At 41.2% G+C, this 20,031-nt stretch overlaps 1 protein-coding gene across 1 annotated transcript in view; it reads left to right on the top strand.

The window, feature by feature from the left end:
- The window catches only part of kcnn1b (potassium intermediate/small conductance calcium-activated channel, subfamily N, member 1b), a 45,202-nt gene extending 31,041 nt beyond the window's left edge, over positions 1 to 14,161 (top strand). Inside the window, exons 6-9 of the mRNA XM_067395613.1 lie at positions 171 to 281; positions 691 to 818; positions 12,524 to 12,593; positions 13,513 to 14,161. Coding sequence (XP_067251714.1) covers positions 171 to 281; positions 691 to 818; positions 12,524 to 12,593; positions 13,513 to 13,812 — 609 coding nt within the window. The 3' untranslated portion in view covers positions 13,813 to 14,161. The remainder of the gene's footprint in view (positions 1 to 170; positions 282 to 690; positions 819 to 12,523; positions 12,594 to 13,512) is intronic.
- Positions 14,162 to 20,031: the final 5,870 nt, after the last annotated feature.

Here is a 20,031-nt window from a genome sequence, read left to right as displayed (position 1 = left end):
CTTGTGAGTTTATCTGCATATTTTTTACAGTAATTAATATCCACTCAGCCATAACGTTGTCAAGCTGTGGAGCGTTTTTATAGAGGAACTGCATATATAAAAACCTTTCTGAACCATCTCTCTATGATTTTTGTTGTGGTGTTGTGGTCTATGTGTTTTTGTTTTTTCAGGGCGCTGGCTGCACTGCCCTAGTGGTGGCTGTCGTAGCCAGGAAGCTAGAGCTCACCAAGGCTGAAAAGCATGTCCATAACTTTATGATGGACACTCAACTCTGCAAAAGAGTGAGCATGTTTTAATATACAAAATTATCTGACATAACACTGTATCTAAGTGAAAAACAAGCAAGTATAAAATAAGTGTTAAATGGAGCAGTCAAAGTCGCTGAAAAAGCACTTAATGCCAAACGTTGACTCTGCATAAGCTGTGGAAACTAGCCAACATTCACTTGATGATATAATTTTCTTGACAAAATCTGGCAAGCATATCTCACCCATATCTCTAATTCACCAGAACCTTGCTGTGTCTACAATTAGTAGCACTTAAAGCTGTATTTCAGGAGTATTAAAAATTTAAAAAAAATTTATTGTTGTAGTAAGTTCCCAAACATACTGTAGCTGTACGTCTTTCTGTCTAGCTGTACTTATGTTATATGTAATAAATATTTTATATAAGTTTCTTATTTGCTGACAGGTGAAAAACACGGCTGCTAATGTACTCAGGGAAACATGGCTAATCTACAAACACACAAAGCTTGTGAAGAAGATTGACCATGCCAAGGTCCGGAAACATCAGCGCAAGTTTCTGCAGGCCATTCACCAGTACGTATATTCACAACATTTAATCTTTATATTGCTACGTGTGCTGTCCACCTTTGTATTTTATTAGATGCAATATAAATCTAAAATTTATGGTGATTTAAAAACTGGATTTAGTTCAATTTCACTTAGGGAATCCACTCACATAAAAAGTTTTATATGGAGTTTTGGAAACTGAATTGAACCTTTTAGGTTGAATAGACTGAACCTCATATTTCCTTCCTAATTTATTATAAATTATTTACAGCATTTTTTGTAGGGATGTGCCGAAGCTGAATTGGTCGAAGTCGAAAGGAAATGACACGTACTACGGAGCCCCTCAAGGGACATGGTGATAGGAAAAAAAAAAAAATATCAATGCTTTTGCATTCTCTCACACTTATATAGTTGGGTAATTATATTGTATATAATTTGCGGGCATCAGGAAGTCGCTATCAACATGCAGGGTATTGAAATCGCTTTTGAATGCACGCTCGCTTTTTACTTTCACTTTCCAATTCACGATTACACCTACTCTGTGTACAGTGAGCAGCAGTACTGACCCCACATTTTACAAGATAAGATATTTAGCCGCTTTTCCACCGAAAATGACCCAAAACAATTAGTCCCAGAAACCTGTTGGTGTCTGCATTTCCATCACAGTCTAAAGTACCGTGAAGATTAGTCCAGTGACGTAGAATTGCGTGCGACTTTCCAGTCTTTCCAATCCTGCTGGATTTCGTCCTCCGCATATAAGCTTAACAAAGCCTGAACCTCAGGGGCGGCGCCAGAAAATTTTGAACACATGTGCTGAGGGGGTGCTTGATCATTGACAGGGGGAGCTGGGCAATTAATAGTAAATATAAACAAGACAGGTTATTATTATTTTTTTATATGAATACTAAAATAAATATAAGGAAAACTCGCCCACTCGATTTTGTAATATTCTCTAATTATGTAGTCCATATAAAAAGGAGCATTTCTATGTCCATGTGGTTATTTCTTAAAGGTGCCATAGAACGTCTTTTCAAAAGATGTAATATAAGTCTAAGGTGTCCCCTGAATGTGTCTGTGAAGTTTCAGCTCAAAATACCCCATAGATTTTTTTTTTATTAATTTTTTTAACTGCCTATTTTGGGGTAGCATTAACTATGCGCCGATTCAGGCTGCACGGCCCCTTTAAATTTCTCGCTCCCTGCCCTCCCGAGCTTTCAACTATAAGTGCAGTTATACAGTGCATAAACAAAGTTCACACAGCTAATATAACCCAAATGGATCTTTACAAGTGTTACGGTACAGAGACACGGAGGCAGAGGTATAAACAATCCAGGTGAGTTTATTAACAATAAAGCAGAGCACTGGGTTATGATAAGCAGATAAAGAGTACTGGAGAGATGAAGGGAATATAATACTGTCCTGATGTTGTCTTGCAGATGCAGGTGAAGAGATGAGATGGTTGAAGCTGGCGGAGACACTCACACACACAGGCAGGTAAGCACACAGGGAGAACGGGAGACGAAGGAGATGGAGGAGACGACTGGAGCAGGTAAGTATGGCGTTTGGAGTCCTTAAGGTTAGCATACAAGAGTAGTAGTGCAAACGAGACCGGACAGTGAGTGTGTGTGAGTGTGGTGGCTTTGTACTGGTGCTGATTGCGGTGCTGATGAGTCACAGGTGGCGGTGATCAGTATGCTGGGGATTGAGTGCGTGGGTAAGGGAGTGAGGTGGAACCTGACGTGTCTGTGACAGTACCCCCCCTCCCACGGCCCGCTCCTGAGGGCCGCGGACCCCGACGTCGTGGTGGTCTTCCTCTAGGGCGTGGGGCAGGTCTGTCTGGGTGATTGGCGTGGAAGGTCTGTAACAGGATAGGATCAAGGATATCATTCTTGGGAACCCATGAACGTTCTTCGGGGCCATAGCCTTCCCAGTTGACGAGGTATTCCAGCTGACCACCACGGCGCCGGGAATCCAGGATTTCGTGAACCACGTAAGCTGTGCCGTCCTCCAGGATGAGTGGAAGGGGGGGCTCGGCGGCTGCCACGTCAGGTTCTGTGGAGGGAACAACAGAAGGGTGGTGAGGCTTAAGCAGTGATACGTGGAATGTGGGATGGATTCTACTGTACTGTGCTGGGAGTTGAAGACGGTAGGTGACGGGGTTGATCTGCCGGATGATGGAGAACGGGCCAATGAAGCGGGGACTCAGCTTCTTGCAGGGCAGACGCATCCTGATGTCCCTGGTGGACAGCCAGACCTTCTGCCCCGGTTGGTAGACAGGAGCTTCGGAGCGCCGAAGGTCGGCTGTCATCTTGCGTCTGTGCAGGGCTCTCTGCAGTTGGTGATGAGCTGAGTCCCAAACCCTCTCGCTCTCCCGGAACCAGTAGTCGACTGCGGGGACGTTGGAAGGTTCCCCATCCCAGGGGAACAGTGGGGGTTGGTAGCCGAGTACGCACTGGAAGGGTGTCAGTCCAGTTGTGGCTTGGCGGAGGGAGTTCTGTGCGTACTCGGCCCAACCCAGGTACTGGTTCCAGGAGTTCTGGTGGCCGTGACAGAAGGTACACAGGAAGCGGCCTATCTCCTGGATCTTGCGTTCCGTCTGCCCGTTCGACTGAGGATGGTATCCAGATGACAGGCTGACGGTCACACCCAGGAGGGAGAAGAAGGCTTTCCAGACGTGGGAGACGAACTGGGGTCCTCTGTCGGAGACTATATCTTCAGGTATTCCATAATGACGAAAAACATGATTAAACATCAACTCAGCAGTCGCCATGGCGGTAGGTAGACCCTCCAGGGGTATCAGGCGGCAGGACTTTGAGAAGCGGTCTACCACCACCAGGATGCAGGTGTTACCGTCAGACTCAGGGAGATCTGTGACGAAGTCCACTCCCAGGTGTGACCAGGGTCTCTCAGGAACGGGCAGAGGTAGGAGCTTGCCGGTGGGAAGATGGCGTGGGCTCTTAGAGATGGCGCACTCCCTGCAGCCCTGCACGTACCTTCTGACATCGTTGGCCATGTTGGGCCACCAGAAGCGTTGTTTGAGCAACGAGAGGGTCTCATTGACCCCCGGGTGACCAGTGCCAAGTGAAGAGTGGGTATTGTGCAGAAGTGGAGTGCGACGTGCCCGTGTGACGTATTGCAAGCCTTGGGGGCATCCCGGCGGAGTGCGTGTGGAGGCATTGGAGGAGGGTATGGTTTCTTCGGACCACTGGATGGGATTCACGAAGATGGACTCCGGCAGGATTGTTTCAGGATCTTCAGGCTTTTTCTCCGGGGAATGGAGGCGAGACAGAGCGTCAGCTTTGGTATTTTTTGAACCAGGGCGGTAGGAGATAGAGAAATTGAACCTTGAGAAAAACATGGCCCAGCGAGCTTGGCGAGGGTTGAGTCTTTTGGCAGCCTTTAGATATTCAAGGTTTTTATGATCAGTGAGAACTTGGAATGGATGAGTAGCCCCCTCCAACCAATGCCTCCACTCCTCGAGGGCAAGCTTGACGGCCAGGAGTTCGCGGTCACTGATGTCGTAATTGACCTCCGCCGGGTTGAGCTTGCGGGAGAAGAAGGCGCATGGATGGAGTCTACTTGGTGTCCCCTGCTGCTGTGATAGTACCGCTCCCACTCCGGTGGTGGAGGCGTCCACTTCCACGATAAATGGGAGCTCTGGATTAGGGTGGACGAGGAGGGGAGCGGTGGTGAAGGCTCTTTTAAGGGTCTCGAAGGCGTTGGTGGCTTGTTGGGACCAGGACAGAGACTTTGGCTGGTTACGGAGTAGGTTGGTTAATGGACTGACGATGGTGCTGTAGCTCTTGATAAACCGGCGGTAGAAGTTGGAGAAACCTAGGAAGCGTTGGAGTTCTTTGATTGAAGATGGAGTGGGCCAGGACTGAATGGCGGAGACCTTCCCCTCGTCCATCCGGATGCCACTGTGATCTATTACGTACCCCAGGAATTGGACAGAGGGCTGGTGAAAGGAGCACTTTTCAGCTTTGAGGAAGAGGTGGAATTGCCGTAGGCGTTGGAGGACCTCCGCAACGTGGTGGCGATGTTCGGCCAAGCTCCGGGAGTAGATGAGGATGTCGTCAATATACACCAGAACGAACTTGTGGAGAAACTCCCGGAGCACCTCGTGTATGAAATCCTGGAATACGGAGGGGGCGTTGACCAGGCCATACGGCATGACGAGATATTCGTAGTGTCCGGTGGGCGTGACAAAGGCGGTCTTCCACTCGTCCCCCTCGCGTATCCGGATGAGGTTGTACGCGCTGCGGAGGTCCAGCTTAGTGAACACAGTGGCACCACGGAGATGTTCCAGGGCCGCTGGGACGAGGGGAAGCGGGTAGCGGAATTTGACTGTGATCTTGTTGAGGGCACGGTAATCAATGCAGGGCCTCAAGCCTCCGTCCTTCTTCGCCACAAAAAAGAAGCTTGAAGCAGCAGGGGAAGTAGATGGGCGGATGTAACCTTGGTTGAGGGCCTCTTTGATGTATTCCTCCATGGCCTTCTCCTCCGGTATTGACAGGGGGTAAATGCGTCCCCTGGGCACTGGTTCACCCGGTAGCAGATCGATGGCACAGTCCCATGGCCGGTGTGGAGGAAGCTTGGAGGCGCGTTGCGGGCAGAAAACGTCACTGAAGGGGGCGTAGTCCGGGGGAACATCCACGGAGCGTTTCTCGACAGGGCTTTCGATAGAGGTTGCGTTCATGGAGAGAGACTTGGAGAATGGAGATTTTGGAACAGGAAGCGCTGGGAAGCAATCTGGAAAGCAGTGGTCGCCCCACTTCAGGACTTCGCCCGTGCGCCAAGAGATGGTGTGATTGTGTTGTTCCAGCCACGGACGCCCTAGAACCACGTCAGCGGTGGATTCCTCCAGAACCAGCAGATGTATCTTTTCTGAATGTAGAATACCAACGCAGAGTTGAAGTGGTCCCACACAATGGCGGATGTTCTTACGGCTCAGGGGTTTGCCCGTGATGGAGTGGATTTGATAGTTAACCGGAGACGGGGAGATCTTGAGCTTGAGTTGTCGACAGAGGGCGCCTGAGATGAAATTTCCTGCTGACCCTGAGTCGAGGAGCGCCACCACTGGAACAGAGGTATTTGCAGCAGTAAGGATTACAATAGTCGTGAGTGGTTTCATTTTTTGAATGGAGGGGAAAATAGCACTCACCACTGGCCGAGGAGGACGGGTTGGACATGTGGAGAGAAAATGTCCCGGAGATCCACAATATAAGCATAAGTTCAGGGTCAGCCTTCTTTGTCTTTCATTGGAAGTTAGACGTGAATGGTCGATTTGCATTGGTTCGGTGGCTGGTTCTGGGGAGCTGACGGGTTCAGACCGGCGGAGGAGGTTGGTGGCAGGTGACTGGCCCTGGTGCTCGAGGAGACACGACTGCATACGAGAACCTACGCGGATGGCTAGTTGGATGAAGCGTTCAAGTCCCATTGAATCCTCGTATGCAGCGAGATGCAGCCGCACGTTGGGTTCCAATCCTTGACGGAAAGAAGTGATGAGGGCTTGTTCATTCCATCCGCTGGTGGCGGCTAGCGTTCGGAACTGCAAGGCATAATCATTCACAGAGAGATTTCTTTGCTTTAGATTGTAGAGTTTCTCACCAGTGGAAGAATCCTTCAGAGGTTTCCCGAAGACCTCACGGAAGTGAGAGACGAACGCCGAATATGATTGTACAACAGTGCCTTTCTGAGTCCACAGGGAATCTGCCCATTGCAGGGCCTTACCTTGCAGTTGCGAAATGATGAACGCAATTTTTGCCGTGTCGGAAGTGTAGAGGTGCGGCTGCATCTCCAGGACCAGTTCACATTGGAGAAGGAATCCGCTGCATTCCTCCGCCGATCCTGAGTAGGGCGCCGGTTTGGCCATGGGACTGGCGGTGAATGCTGGAGAAGGAGCGGTGACAGAAGGTGCGGAAGCTGTAGCGGTGGATATTGATGGTGAGGATGGCTGTGGTGTGAGTGCTCGGCGCAGTGCGTCCACGAGCTCTTGAAATGGGTCGTTGGTGCTCATGCTGTGAAGTTGTTATGGTCCGGTCTTCTGTTACGGTACAGAGACACGGAGGCAGAGGTATAAACAATCCAGGTGAGTTTATTAACAATAAAGCAGAGCACTGGGTTATGATAAGCAGATAAAGAGTACTGGAGAGATGAAGGGAATATAATACTGTCCTGATGTTGTCTTGCAGATGCAGGTGAAGAGACGAGATGGTTGAAGCTGGCGGAGACACTCACACACACAGGCAGGTAAGCACACAGGGAGAACGGGAGACGAAGGAGATGGAGGAGACGACTGGAGCAGGTAAGTATGGCGTTTGGAGTCCTTAAGGTTAGCATACAAGAGTAGTAGTGCAAACAAGACCGGACAGTGAGTGTGTGTGAGTGTGGTGGCTTTGTACTGGTGCTGATTGCGGTGCTGATGAGTCACAGGTGGCGGTGATCAGTATGCTGGGGATTGAGTGCGTGGGTAAGGGAGTGAGGTGGAACCTGACGTGTCTGTGACAACAAGATGCTGCATGCATGCATCAATTCCTGTGAGTATAGTATTTATTTGAATGTTTACATTGATTCTGAATGAATTTGAGGCTGTGCTCCGTGGCTAACGGCTAATGCTACACTGTTGGAGAGATTTATAAAGAATGAAGTTGTGTTTATGAATTATACAGACAGCAAGTGTTCAAAAATGAAAATAGTGACAGCTCTTGTCTCCGTGAATACAGTAAGAAATGATGGTAACTTTAACCACATTTAACAGTACATTAGCAACATGCTAACGAAACATTTAGAAAGACAATTTACAAATATCACTAAAAATATCATGTAATCATGGATCATGTCAGTTATTATTGCTCCATCTGCCATTTTTCGCTATTGTCCTAGCTTGCTTACCTAGTCTGATGATTCAGCTGTGCTGCTTCAGACGTTAATACTGGCTGCCCTTGTCTAATGCCTTGAACATTGGCTGGTATATGCAAATATTGGGGTCATACATATTAATGATCCCGACTGTTACGTAACAGTCAGTTTTATGTTGACCTGTTCTTCAGAGGTCTTTTAAACAAATGAGATTTATATAAGAAGGAGGAAACAATGGAGTTTGAAACTCAACGTATGTCTTTTCCATATACTGAACTCTTGTTATTTAACTATGCCGAGGTAAATACATTTTTTTTATTCTAGGGCACCTTTAAATACAATAGGCTACACCCTGTATATAATTGATTCTAGGAAAAAATCTGTGGGGGTGCTATGGGGGTGCTTTTGTCTTTCTTGGGGGTGTTGAAGCACCTGATAGCCCCTCCTTAGCACCGCCCATTCTGAACCTAGTTGTCGGTCCAGCAAACCTAGTGTCGCAATAGCAAACAACTCTAACTGCACGCACCGCAACAGACTTTTAAAAATGGTGAAATAAAATGCTTTGTGGAGTCAACCAATCAAAATTCTGTGTGAACTCAACCAAGCAGCATGTTCAGCGCCCCAAGTCCCACTTTGAAAAAGTACTACATCGCAAGCAGGGACTTTCTGAGGAGGAAAGTTTTACCCGGAACTTCATTTAGACCTTGGTCTCTGCGGTCGAAACACACCGAGTATCAACCTTAAAGTCCCTAGTTCCTGGGGAAAGTTCCTGTGGTGGCTTTTGTCAATGACACTCAGCATCTGTTGTGCAATAAATCATCTGGCATCGTCCAATCAATCGTCTCTGATGTACTGTAATGTAACAGACTACTGCAGCAAGCCTATCCATGTCCCTTTAGGGCCTCCGTAGAATGCATTTTCCATGCCTTTCCGAATTTGGAATTAGGCTTCGGACACATACCTAATTTTTTGGGAGTTTTACCTGTCAGATCATGGGCTGCAATCTTGAGAATGGCATAGACTAGGCTTTCCATAGTCCTTCAGTGCCAAGATGATGTTGAAAGTAAAAGAATTTAGGATTAGATTTAGTATGTTGGACAATCAGCATAATTGTGTGCATAAATGACCAAATGCCCCTTTTGGTTAAATATTACTGTCTTGACAAGATGTTAATGTATTCGCAGTCGGGGTGTATTAAGTGAATGTAAACGGGCAAAAAAAAAAACGGATTTGTCTCCCAATATCGGACTAGTGCATTGGAACTTGCAGTGTAAATGCAGCCTTCCTCTGTCTATTAAAATATTATTAATCAAACAATAATATTAGCAAGAAAAACAAAAAAAAAACCTACTCACTGCTATTAATTATTTCTTTGTTCTTCATTACTGACTGTTTACTGGAATAATTACTTGGAAAAACTTGAAACAATAATGTTTACTTATATTACTGTATATTAATATTTAACTTCTTATATAAAAGAGTGTGTTCAATAGAAGATTAGTTTTTGGTGTGAAACTGGTATAGAGCATAATGAAATATCACTGGTACATGCCTGAGAAGATCCCTGTCACTAATTTCGCTCTCGGCTCACCCAGAATATGTGCTGGACAGAATATTGTTTACCTTCAGCTCATGCAAAAGCAAAGCATTTTTCACTATTGATGGAAATACCATGAAAAATTGAAGTGAGACAAAAATGTTGCTAAATGGTCTGGCGATGCAAATCAAATGACATATTATTTAGTCTTTTGGTGTGGTGTGCAACTTGAGGTTTTTAAAAAATGTATTCTGTGTTCCATTTGTTTTGCCTTAAATCACTGCAGAGCTCAGAAGTAAGTCATGTCTTCTCTCTTTCCTTTCCATTGGAATCCCTTTTCATTTTTACAAGTCTTATTCAGCAATATCAACCAACATGACGAACATTGAAAACATTTGAAGCTGGGCATCATTTTTATTTAGACTTGATATCCATTAGCGATATTTAGACAAATGAGATTTGAATGGTTTACCAACCTGTTAAGGTACTTGGAGGGAAAGGTTCTTCGCATCTTCTCAGCTTCAAATTTATCAGATGCCACAATGTCCGAAATTCATTCATCTAGCCTGTACCAGATTTCCACAGAACACTGCACTTTGATCCTTTTAGTCGTACCACCATGTACAATCTGCTAGTCTGGTGGTCTGCAGTGTTTTTTTGCAAACACAAATCTATTGCAAATCATTTTTATCGAGATGCGTTTAGAGAAATACCAAATGTGAATGTTAAGAGACTGCATGAGATGTTTAGACAAGCTTCAGCATTTGGTACTCGTTTCCTTTCACTTGGTTGGTTCACTTTTAAAAGGGACATTTCGTCCAAAAAAAACAAAATTCTGTCATCATTTATTCACCCTCATGTTGTTCCAAATCTGTATATAGTACTGATGACTAATTTGTGAATGAATTATGAATGATTCAGAATAAATTGAGTTGAACTGAATGATCTGGTTGCAGGCCTTATGCATAGTCTTCACACAAAAAAAGAGTGACCAATGCATTATGCAAAGTTTATCCGTTTGTGTTCCACAAAGGAAAGAAAGTCATACAGGTTTGGAACAACATAAGGCTGATTAAATGATGAATAGAATTTTAATTTTTGGCTGAACTAATCCTGTAAGTGCAGTAACATTTTCTGGCCGTGTTATAGGTTCTCTGATGTGAATCGCCAGTCCTGCCTGTTTGGCCCGTGGTCAAAGTGAAAGCGCAACTGCTGAGCACAACAATTCATTTATAATGTATTTGGCCTTCACTTTTATGAGACCACATAAACATTCCCTTGCCTAATGCATACAATCATAAAATTCTATAAATATCTGCACATGAAATGCTTCGTAAACTCAAATCGGCCCGTGTTGCTCGAACTGCGGAGAAGGTAACAATTTCATCTGGAGTGCAGGGAACTATGGAGGTCTGGGTACAGAAAACAACAGACCAATTTTGGCCTTCCCAAAATTGAGAGTTCATCTTTAAAACAGTACAAGCACATGTGAAAAAGTACAAAGTGTCCACCTTTGATTTTCCATAAAGCTTGCACACTTGAGTTTTTCACACTTGTTTTTTATTTGTCATTGGGAGGGGGAGAGTTTGAAACAAATGGATGGTTGGGATTGGTTTAGGTTGCTTTGTTAACTCTGGAGAAGACATTTACAGTAATTTTGAAGAACCCATCACGTTATGTTTATATTCTGCATGTGAGTATCATTGACAAGCATTTTCCTCGAGACATTTTCTTAAGATCTGACTAAAAGTTCCTTGCGCTACACTTACAAAACTCCTCCACATTCAGTTCATCTGTTTGCACATGTAACACTGGCTCCATTCTGACATGATATAATGAATGTTTTCAGCTACATGAGTTTTAATGTCTGCAGTCTCAGTGTTGACTTATAAGGTGGTGTTCGAGGTGTTTTCACACATTTTTGCACCGTTCTTGTTACAGTAGAGCTGTTTAGTCTTGACGTCAAGTTGTAGGCCTGTCTACCAGCTGCCAAAAAACGATAATGTGTTAAATAGCAATTTATAGATTATGGTTTATGATTTACGATCAAAAGTCTGGTTAACATGACCTTATTTAATTTCAAGTTTGATGTTATAAATTACACACAGCCATAACTCAAATGTGAATTCTGACCACAAGTATGGCACATACACACATACAAGTATATACACATATATTTACATTTTTGACAAAACAACCGCTGTAGTCCTGAATCAAGCCCTTAACAATATATATACAATATATGCATGTATATAATATATGTATGTATTTAGTTAGGGCTTAAGGGCTTGATTCAGGACTACAGTGTTTGTTTTGTCAAAAATGTAAATATATATGTGTGTGTGTGTCTATATATGAAGACTTCAGATGCGAAAGCCTCTAAGTGCCATCTGAAATTTTCTTCTAAAATAAGCATTTTTACCAAGCTCATATGTTTAGGTTCAGTAATTCCACTTTGATGGCAATGAAAAGGACCTATTAATTGCCATTAAAGTGAAATAACTGAACATAAACAAACAAGCTTGATAAAAATGCTTATTTTAGAAGAAAATTTCAGACGGCACTTAGAGGTTTTTGCATCTGAAGTCTTCATATGTATATATATATATATATATATATATATATATATATATATATATATATATTCACATATTCATATATATATATATATATATTCACATATTCATATATATAAAATATGAAAATGTAGTTTCAGTCTCAAACAAATCTCTTGTTGACGCTTTTAAAAGAATAGTTGACTTTAAAGCAACTCTATGGTTTTAGAACATTATAAATGTATTTCATGCTTTAATTACTGCATTTCATTACTGTCCATTACACTTTTGCTGAAAGTTTCTATCTGCATCAGATCAAGATCTAAAAAGTTTAGCAGCGCAGTTTCTTGACTTTGAGGTAGAACTATAGAATCCATATCCATATGCTTATGGAGTTTTGGATGATGCCTCAATCTTTCTTTTCAATCCTTTCTTTTTCATTTTACTTCCTGTGGCTGAATAAGTTTGCATGTCTGACTGGACAAAACTGGAATGTAATTGTTTGCATGTGGGCGTATCATGTAATGGGAAAACATTCATAATGCGACACTTTAGACCTTCTAGATTTCAGCCTAATTATCAAACTCTGTTTCTTCCTCTCTTCCCTGCTAATTTTCCTGCTCTTTTCATTGACACCCCATCATAACCTCCTGCACTTTCTTTTGCATTCCTTCCTCTATAATCTCCTGCCTCCCTTGTATATCTGTGTGTCTTCTTTCCTTGCGGCCCATCTTGTTTTCTTTGTCTGTCCACCTGCTCCCTGGCTTCTTTTTTCCCAGACTGCGAAGTGTGAAGATGGAGCAAAGGAAGCTGAATGACCAAGCAAACACGCTGGTGGACTTAGCAAAGGTGTGTACTGTATTGCTTGTTCACCTTGTTAGATTTATAGTGATGGCATGTTAGTTGTTTAGCATTTTCATGTACTTTAAGCAAAGGACTGTGGCTATGTGTGTATTAGACTATTAGATTTTGTATTAAATTGTGTATATTTTAGCAGATTATAATTTTTAGCAGGAGTGTGATGACACAGACAGGCTATATTATGTACACTATCCAAAGGTTTGTGGTCAGTAAGATTTTTTTTTTATTCAGCAAGGATTCAATAAATTGATCAAAAGTGACTGTAAAGACTTTTATAATGTTACAAAAGATGTCTGTTTCAACCAAATGCTGTCCTTTCCACCATCTAATCATCAAAGAATCCTGAAAAAAATATATATCTGTTTCCACAAAAATATTAAGCAGCACAACTGTTGTGCTGTGTTTCAACAATTTTTTTTTGTCTTAAAATAAATTCTGTGTGCATAAAATACCCTAATACATTTGCCAGGGCACACTGCGTTGAATACCATATCCCACAATGCAATACGCTCGACCTGACTTTACATTAACAGTGATTTTTACCATCTATTTCTAGATCAACCTCCTAGACATTTTTAAGCAAAATTTAATTAACCTTCTGCTATGTTTTGGTCACTTTAGACTGAAATATTTATGTTTAGAATGTTTTACTTAAAAAAAAAAAAATAATGATAAAAAATATATATATATATATATATATATATATATATATATATATATATATATATATATATATATATATATATATATATATATATATATATATATAATTTTAAATTATGAAAAAAAATTGCCTATATTATGTGCAGGATTTTTCCATGCCAGTGGACACATAGGATATTTGTATGTGTGAGTCTATTTATTCATGTGTTTTTATGTGTACTTATTGTAACTATAACTTCCTCAGACGCAGAATGTGATGTACGACCTGGTCTCAGAGCTGCAGGAGCGCAGCGAGGAGCTGGAAAAGCGGATCGGTCACCTAGAGGCAAAACTGGACTCCATAAACAGCAGTCTGCAGGCTCTGCCTGGCCTGCTCTCACAAGCCATACAGCAGCAACAGCAACACCTGCTGGACGGGCTGACCCAGCGCGGATTCACCTTCACGAGACCCTCCTCGCAGACCTCCGAACGCTCCTGGGCGTCATCCGTGCACCGACGGAGATCACCTTCTACTGCACCACACACGTCCTCCGATAGCGGCTAGCACGCTCTCACACACTCCAAACCATACTCTAAACCTACACACACACTCCTCTCCTACACACCTCTGTCATCAACTAACACTGCTAAATATACTTTTAGTACTAAAACGTTAACAAGAATGACAACTTCAACACACTGGAATAAAATGTAATGAATTAACACATCATGGTAGAGATATGGTTTATGTTTAGCCATTGTATGGCTGTTTAAAGTTAGCTTTTTTGTAAAGCCCTTGTATAGTATGGACTGGATTCGGACTGCAGGGGGTGGAATGGATTTATACAGAAAGAGATATAGTTTGAAACAGAGCATTAAATTGAACTAAACCCATGAAAATAAAGAGGACTGAGAAGGAAGGAAAAATGTGAGGGAGAGGAAGTCACTCACCAGAGAGACTTTCTGTCCATGGCAGTGTTTGAAGATGTAGGCTACGTTCAGATTAGCATACTAGCATAATACTTACTGTTGCTGCAGTATTTATTTATATACAGTGTACAGTATGCAAATTTTCTGTGTGCATAAAATACCCTACTACATTTACCAGAGCACACTGCCTTGATACCATATCCCACAATGCAATGTGCGTGAATTGACCTTCCATTTTCAGCGTTATGGTTAACGGTGGTTTTAAACATCTATTTCTAGATTGAACTCCAAAAATAAGACATTTTTACTCAAAATTTCATTTACCCTCAGGTGGTGTTCGGTCACTTTAGACAGAATTTTTACATGGTTTTACTTTTTTTGACAGAATGGTATGAAACTTGGTGAATTTTGTGGCACTTACTAGATTAATACATAAAATGTGGGCATGTTTAGAAAAGGCAAAATGGTCTTAAAAAATTGTCACACTTGCGATTGTCGCGGTCAAAAATAAGCAATGTTGGGGGAAACATTATAAGTTACATAATCAGATTACTTTTTTCAAGTAACTAGTAAAGTAACATTACTTTTAAATTTACAACAAAATATCTGAGTTACTTTTTCAAATAAATAACTCGTTACTTTGTTTTCTATTTATTGACTGACGGCTCTCCTGTACCCATGTTGAGAGAAATCAGATGTAAGAGCAGAGGCTTTGTGTGCGCTTTGTGAACATGATGGTTATTTCTATCTAGACTACAGTAGTTCTAGACTAAAAATGTGAACATACATTTACTCATTTACTTCTGCATCCTTTTCTCCTGTATTCCAGAATAGCAGCACAGCTGAAAGGCTTGTTTATCTGAACTGTGCCCTCTATTGTACAGGCATGAATTTGCATTTCCTTCAGCCTGAGACTTTTTTGGTGTGAAAGGGCCTTTATATTTGCCAAAAACAGAACATTCTTGTTGTTATAAAAACAAACAAACAGCCCAGCCCAGCCCAGATGAGAAAAAGTAACACTAAAGTAATGCAACACATTACTTTTCATAAAAAGTAACTGTTACTTTTTTAAGAAAGTAAAATGCATTACTTTCCCCAACACTGAAAATAAGTGCGTAAGAAAATTAATTGGAAAAGTATGAAAAATGTGTGAATACAGAGCAATTTTTTTAGGACAATCAGTCTTGGATTTTCCAACGTTATGGAAATGATTAATGATTTTCCTAGTACCATGAAATTCCCACAAAATACAAAATATTAAAGAATTAATATTAATTATTAATATTATTATTATATTATTTTCATTTTTAAAAAGTATGCTTTGATTTCACTGCTGTGGATTACAAGTGTGAAGCTGAAGTGAGAAATACCTGATGGTTAAAAGTGTAATATAAATGAATTCCAAAATGATAACTGGATGCTACTCCCTGAATTAATATGCAATGCATTAAGGTCATGTGACAACAACTACACATTTGTGGAATAATGCAAATTCAATGGAATAATACAGTATATACTGCACAGTATTCAGTAAGTACTAAGCTGGTATTCTATTCCGTTGACCAGAAGTTCATAGAATTGTTATTGAATTGTCGAGCTCATGGGAGGTGAGGAAGGGCCTTTGGAAGACCAGTGATCCAGCCTAGGGGATGTGATGGGAAGAAAATACTGAACACCCAACCCCCTTGCATGATTCAATGCAAATGTTGATGGAGATAGGATGGTTTTCTCTTAATTTTTCCTTTCTTTTCCTTTCTCATTTTTTACAGAGATTCTTTTTTTATTATTTACCTAGATTTTTATAGCTTGTAGAGGATATACAAAATGTTTCCGCAGAGTGGCAGCATAGTTGAAAACATGCATTCCTTGATCAAAGACTTAAAAAAATCACCTAAACAAAATGTAGAAACGAACAACAGATGAATCCCACATTTGGATATCATTACCACTTACATGAATTAACCAGTTTGGTTCCCAGTTCTAGGTTTAGAACGAAAATGTCAAGATGTGATTGTCATTACGGGTTTGAAAAACAGCAAACTGCCTTTACTGTGTGTCTTTGGCCTTGTTGACCAAGCTGTAGCGGATTTACTTAATGCTGGGCTCCAACATAAAGAAATAAATGAACAAATTCACTGAAGAGTCATATTGCATTTGTATCAACTTTGTCTTCGTTGGACATGTTGTCTTTACATTAACAATGTTCTGTCGTTCTTCCCTGGTTTGAATCCACTAACCCTTTGGTCCATTTTAGGACAACAGCGTAAGCAGTAGTAATGACACAGGATGTGGGACACAACCTAGAAATAGCCATTCCTACTACTCCAGTGTAACCATAAACAACTTTTGTGCTGAAGAAAATGGACAGCAGTTTTAGGTCACTGAACAAGGTACTTTAAAGCCTGAAACTCATGCGCTTTTCTCTTATTCTTCATCCATCGATCTTACTCTGACTTGGCACAAAGTTATGTTTGACTACAGTCAAAGACTATAGATAAGGAAAAACTGCTCACTCTTCCTATTAATTATGATGAATGGGAGAAACTGCAACGCGTAATATGGCGGAATATGTCCCGCTTTCTAAGTAAAAGAGCCAATGGCTGATTGATAAAGTCATTGCGTCACTGCAGCTGCCGTTAGAGGCTTGGCCGGTTCCCATAGAAACTTGAGATTTGCAATTAGGATTGCACATGCGCATTGGCTCGTCTAGCCTGAAAAATAAGCTTTTTAATGCTATTTTAGCACAAGAAACAACATTTATGGGACTGTTTGTGTCAGATTTTGTTGCTGATTTGAAATATGTAATTTAATTGGGAGTTCGCCAAGCAGTTTTTGAGATTTTGTTGCAAATAAGGCCGCGGAGTGAACAGAAGGGACTTTGCTACAGTTCTTGTCCAACCCTCTTTTAATATTGTTTCATGTTTTAATTATGTTTTTTTTTTTTTTTTTTACATGGATGGCTCTCACTCGATCAGAGACTGTAAAATAACACAAGAGTCACTCGTATTGTTTTGAATGGGAGAAAGTGCAACGTGCAATATGGCGGAATAATGCTGCATTCCAGGCAGGTTTTTGAGGCAATGCTGCGTTCACGTCACCTCGTATTTACCGGAATCTTGAGATAACACGTGACGTTATATTAGGAGCAGTTCATGTCCTTTTTGGTCCTTAGACTGGGAATTAGGCGTTTCCATGGCAGCACTATCAACGCCTAAATGAATCTACAGGGGTTAGGTGGTACCTTTCAGGAAACTCCCACCTTACAAGTTATAATTATGAGCTCTACGAGGACGTGAACGCTTTTTACAAGCTAGAATGTCGTAACTACAGGAATTACGAGGCCGCGTGAACGCACCTATTGTCACGACTTCAAATCACGACCATAGATCACGACTCAGACTTTGTAGCATTCCAGGAAAGTCACGCCAAACTGCGTAAAACTGTAAACAAACCAACATGGCGGACCGTACGGGGCTTATGCTCATTAACAATTATTTCTATCACCAAAGGTTCTTACTCCTTGTTTATTTGAGGGAAACAGAGGAGGAAAACGGCGCATAAGGCAAGAGAAGCTGTTATACCTTTTATTTTACGTTATTTTACAGTGCACTTAAATAAACAACGCATCCGTGAGGGCTGCCATTGTTGTTTCGTGGGCTATGTGACGTCAGAGCGCGGAACTGGGACTAGGTCAATCTAGTAGGAGTTCACGGGTTTGACTGCTGTTCCAATGCACTTTCATGGGTAGAAGGTTGGGAAAAATATGGGTTACGGGTTGCCTGGAACGCTGCATAAGTCCCGCCATCTAAATAAGAGCCAATCACCGATTGGCAAAGACATCGCGTCACTGCAGCGCTCGTTAGAAGCTCCGGTTCTTATAGAAACAGTCAGACGCGCGCCTCCGAAATGAGGCTCAAGAGACACGCATTTAGAGCTGTGCATGCGCATTAGCTTGATCCAGCCTGAAAAATAAATTTTTTTGTCATGATTTGAGCATTTATGAGACAGTTGTTGTCAGATTTCATTGGTGATTTCAAATATGAAATTTAATCGAAAGCTTGGCAAACAGCTTTCGAGAATTTAATGTTTACCCATTTAGACAGATAGGAGCTGCACTTGAATGCCCAAGAGGCGTTTCAAAGATGGCCGCCGAGTGAAATTACTTGTCTTAAAGGAACTTTGACTCAATTCTAATTTTTTTTTATTTATTTTTTTATTAAACTTTCAAAACTACACAATTCAATAGCAACAGAATTCCACACATTTCTGATTGGTTGTTCACTCCAAGACAGCCTGTAACGTTACTTCCTAAATTCAATTTGTAAAAATGTCCTCACAGCACAAAAGCATAATTATTACTGCAATGTTATAGCAGTGTAACGTTAAGTTGTTTGGTACATTCTTTTTTTTCATATAAGGTGAGTGATATAGACCTACATGAACAGGACAGGCCTACCTAATTAAAATCAGTAGCATATATGCTATCGGTGTCGCGTCAAACACATGGTGATTATCGCAAAATACAGCGATTCTGCGGTATTGACCAACAAAATATATCTCTTACATATGCAGTTGTGAAAGTTGATATATTCAGTCAGTACAAATGAGTGGGTGCTGTGACAAACCTGTCTCATCTCACCCTCATTGATATTCTTTCTTGTATTATGTCTTGTTTTAGTAATTGACTTCAGCGCTACAAAGCGCTTCAGTGACACACGGCATGCATAAACATGTGATCAAAATACAGTTAAATGCAAATGATAGCTACTCAGAATGAAGATCACTTTCCCAAATGGCTGTACAATCATAGAGGCTGTGCCCTAGTGGAATATTACTTTGAGTAACCTACATTTAAAAATGAACTGCAAAATGCTGAAAAAATAGGTTTACTTTCCTCAGAAATCACTGCCTTTTGATACGATTTATTTCATACATAAAAAAAAAAAAAAAAAAAAAAAAAAAAAATTGCAAAAATTTGGAAATTTCTTTCTCCCTTCCTCTTTTTCCTCTCATTCAAATTACCTCTTTTTATTCCCCCTCTCTCAAAAACACCATAGGGAAGACTGGGGTAAAATGAGCCACAAGGTAAGATGACCCTTTGTTTATAGGCAGCCAAACAGTATTAAAAAGCATGTGACAGCATTTTCATGTAGAGGAAATCATTTTATCTGTGAGGTTGCACACGGTGAATGTCGTTATTATGTCCAAAAATGGAATTCTTCCCTTTCCACATGAATTTTCTTAATGTATGATGTATGATTTGGAGAAAACTACAGGGAAACTTGTAGATGTAAACTTGTAAACTTGTCTGTTCACACTTTCTGTAAAAACTTTAACAGCCACAAAGCTGTTTTACACTAAAATTCTTCTGTCACAAAGTTGTTTTACCCCAGGTGCTCTGGTGTGGGGAAATGCCATCTGCATTAATAATTGAAAAAAAGCACTTTCTCTGTTTTCCCCAAGTGTGTCTCTACTCAACACTCCTCCCGGGTCCAGCTTCACTCAGTGAGTATTTATTAATATTTAAGGACCAAAACACATCAACCTGGCACATTTTTCATGCAGGTTTGTTTAAAGGGGGACACTCTCGGTACAGCCAAGGGCACAGAAATAGTGTGAATTAATGGATTTATCAATTATATATATATATATATATAACATAGTGGAGTGGTTATAAGTTTGCTTTTTGTTCATAAAGGGTAAAACAAGCACTTTTTGGTCATGTTGCTGTCATGCTAATCATACTCTCTCGATGAGACACAAGTTACAACAATAAAAGAGACAATCAGGATCCCTTAATCTCATTTCAAATAATTTTAACAGTTATATGAGAACAAAGAATCTGGTGCATGAA

This window comes from Chanodichthys erythropterus, chromosome 9, assembly GCF_024489055.1.
Source record: "Chanodichthys erythropterus isolate Z2021 chromosome 9, ASM2448905v1, whole genome shotgun sequence".
Classification (NCBI taxonomy): Eukaryota; Metazoa; Chordata; class Actinopteri; order Cypriniformes; family Xenocyprididae; genus Chanodichthys; species Chanodichthys erythropterus.
The sequence above is the reverse complement of the archived record's forward strand: the minus strand, read 5'-3'. Positions and strand labels throughout refer to the sequence as shown.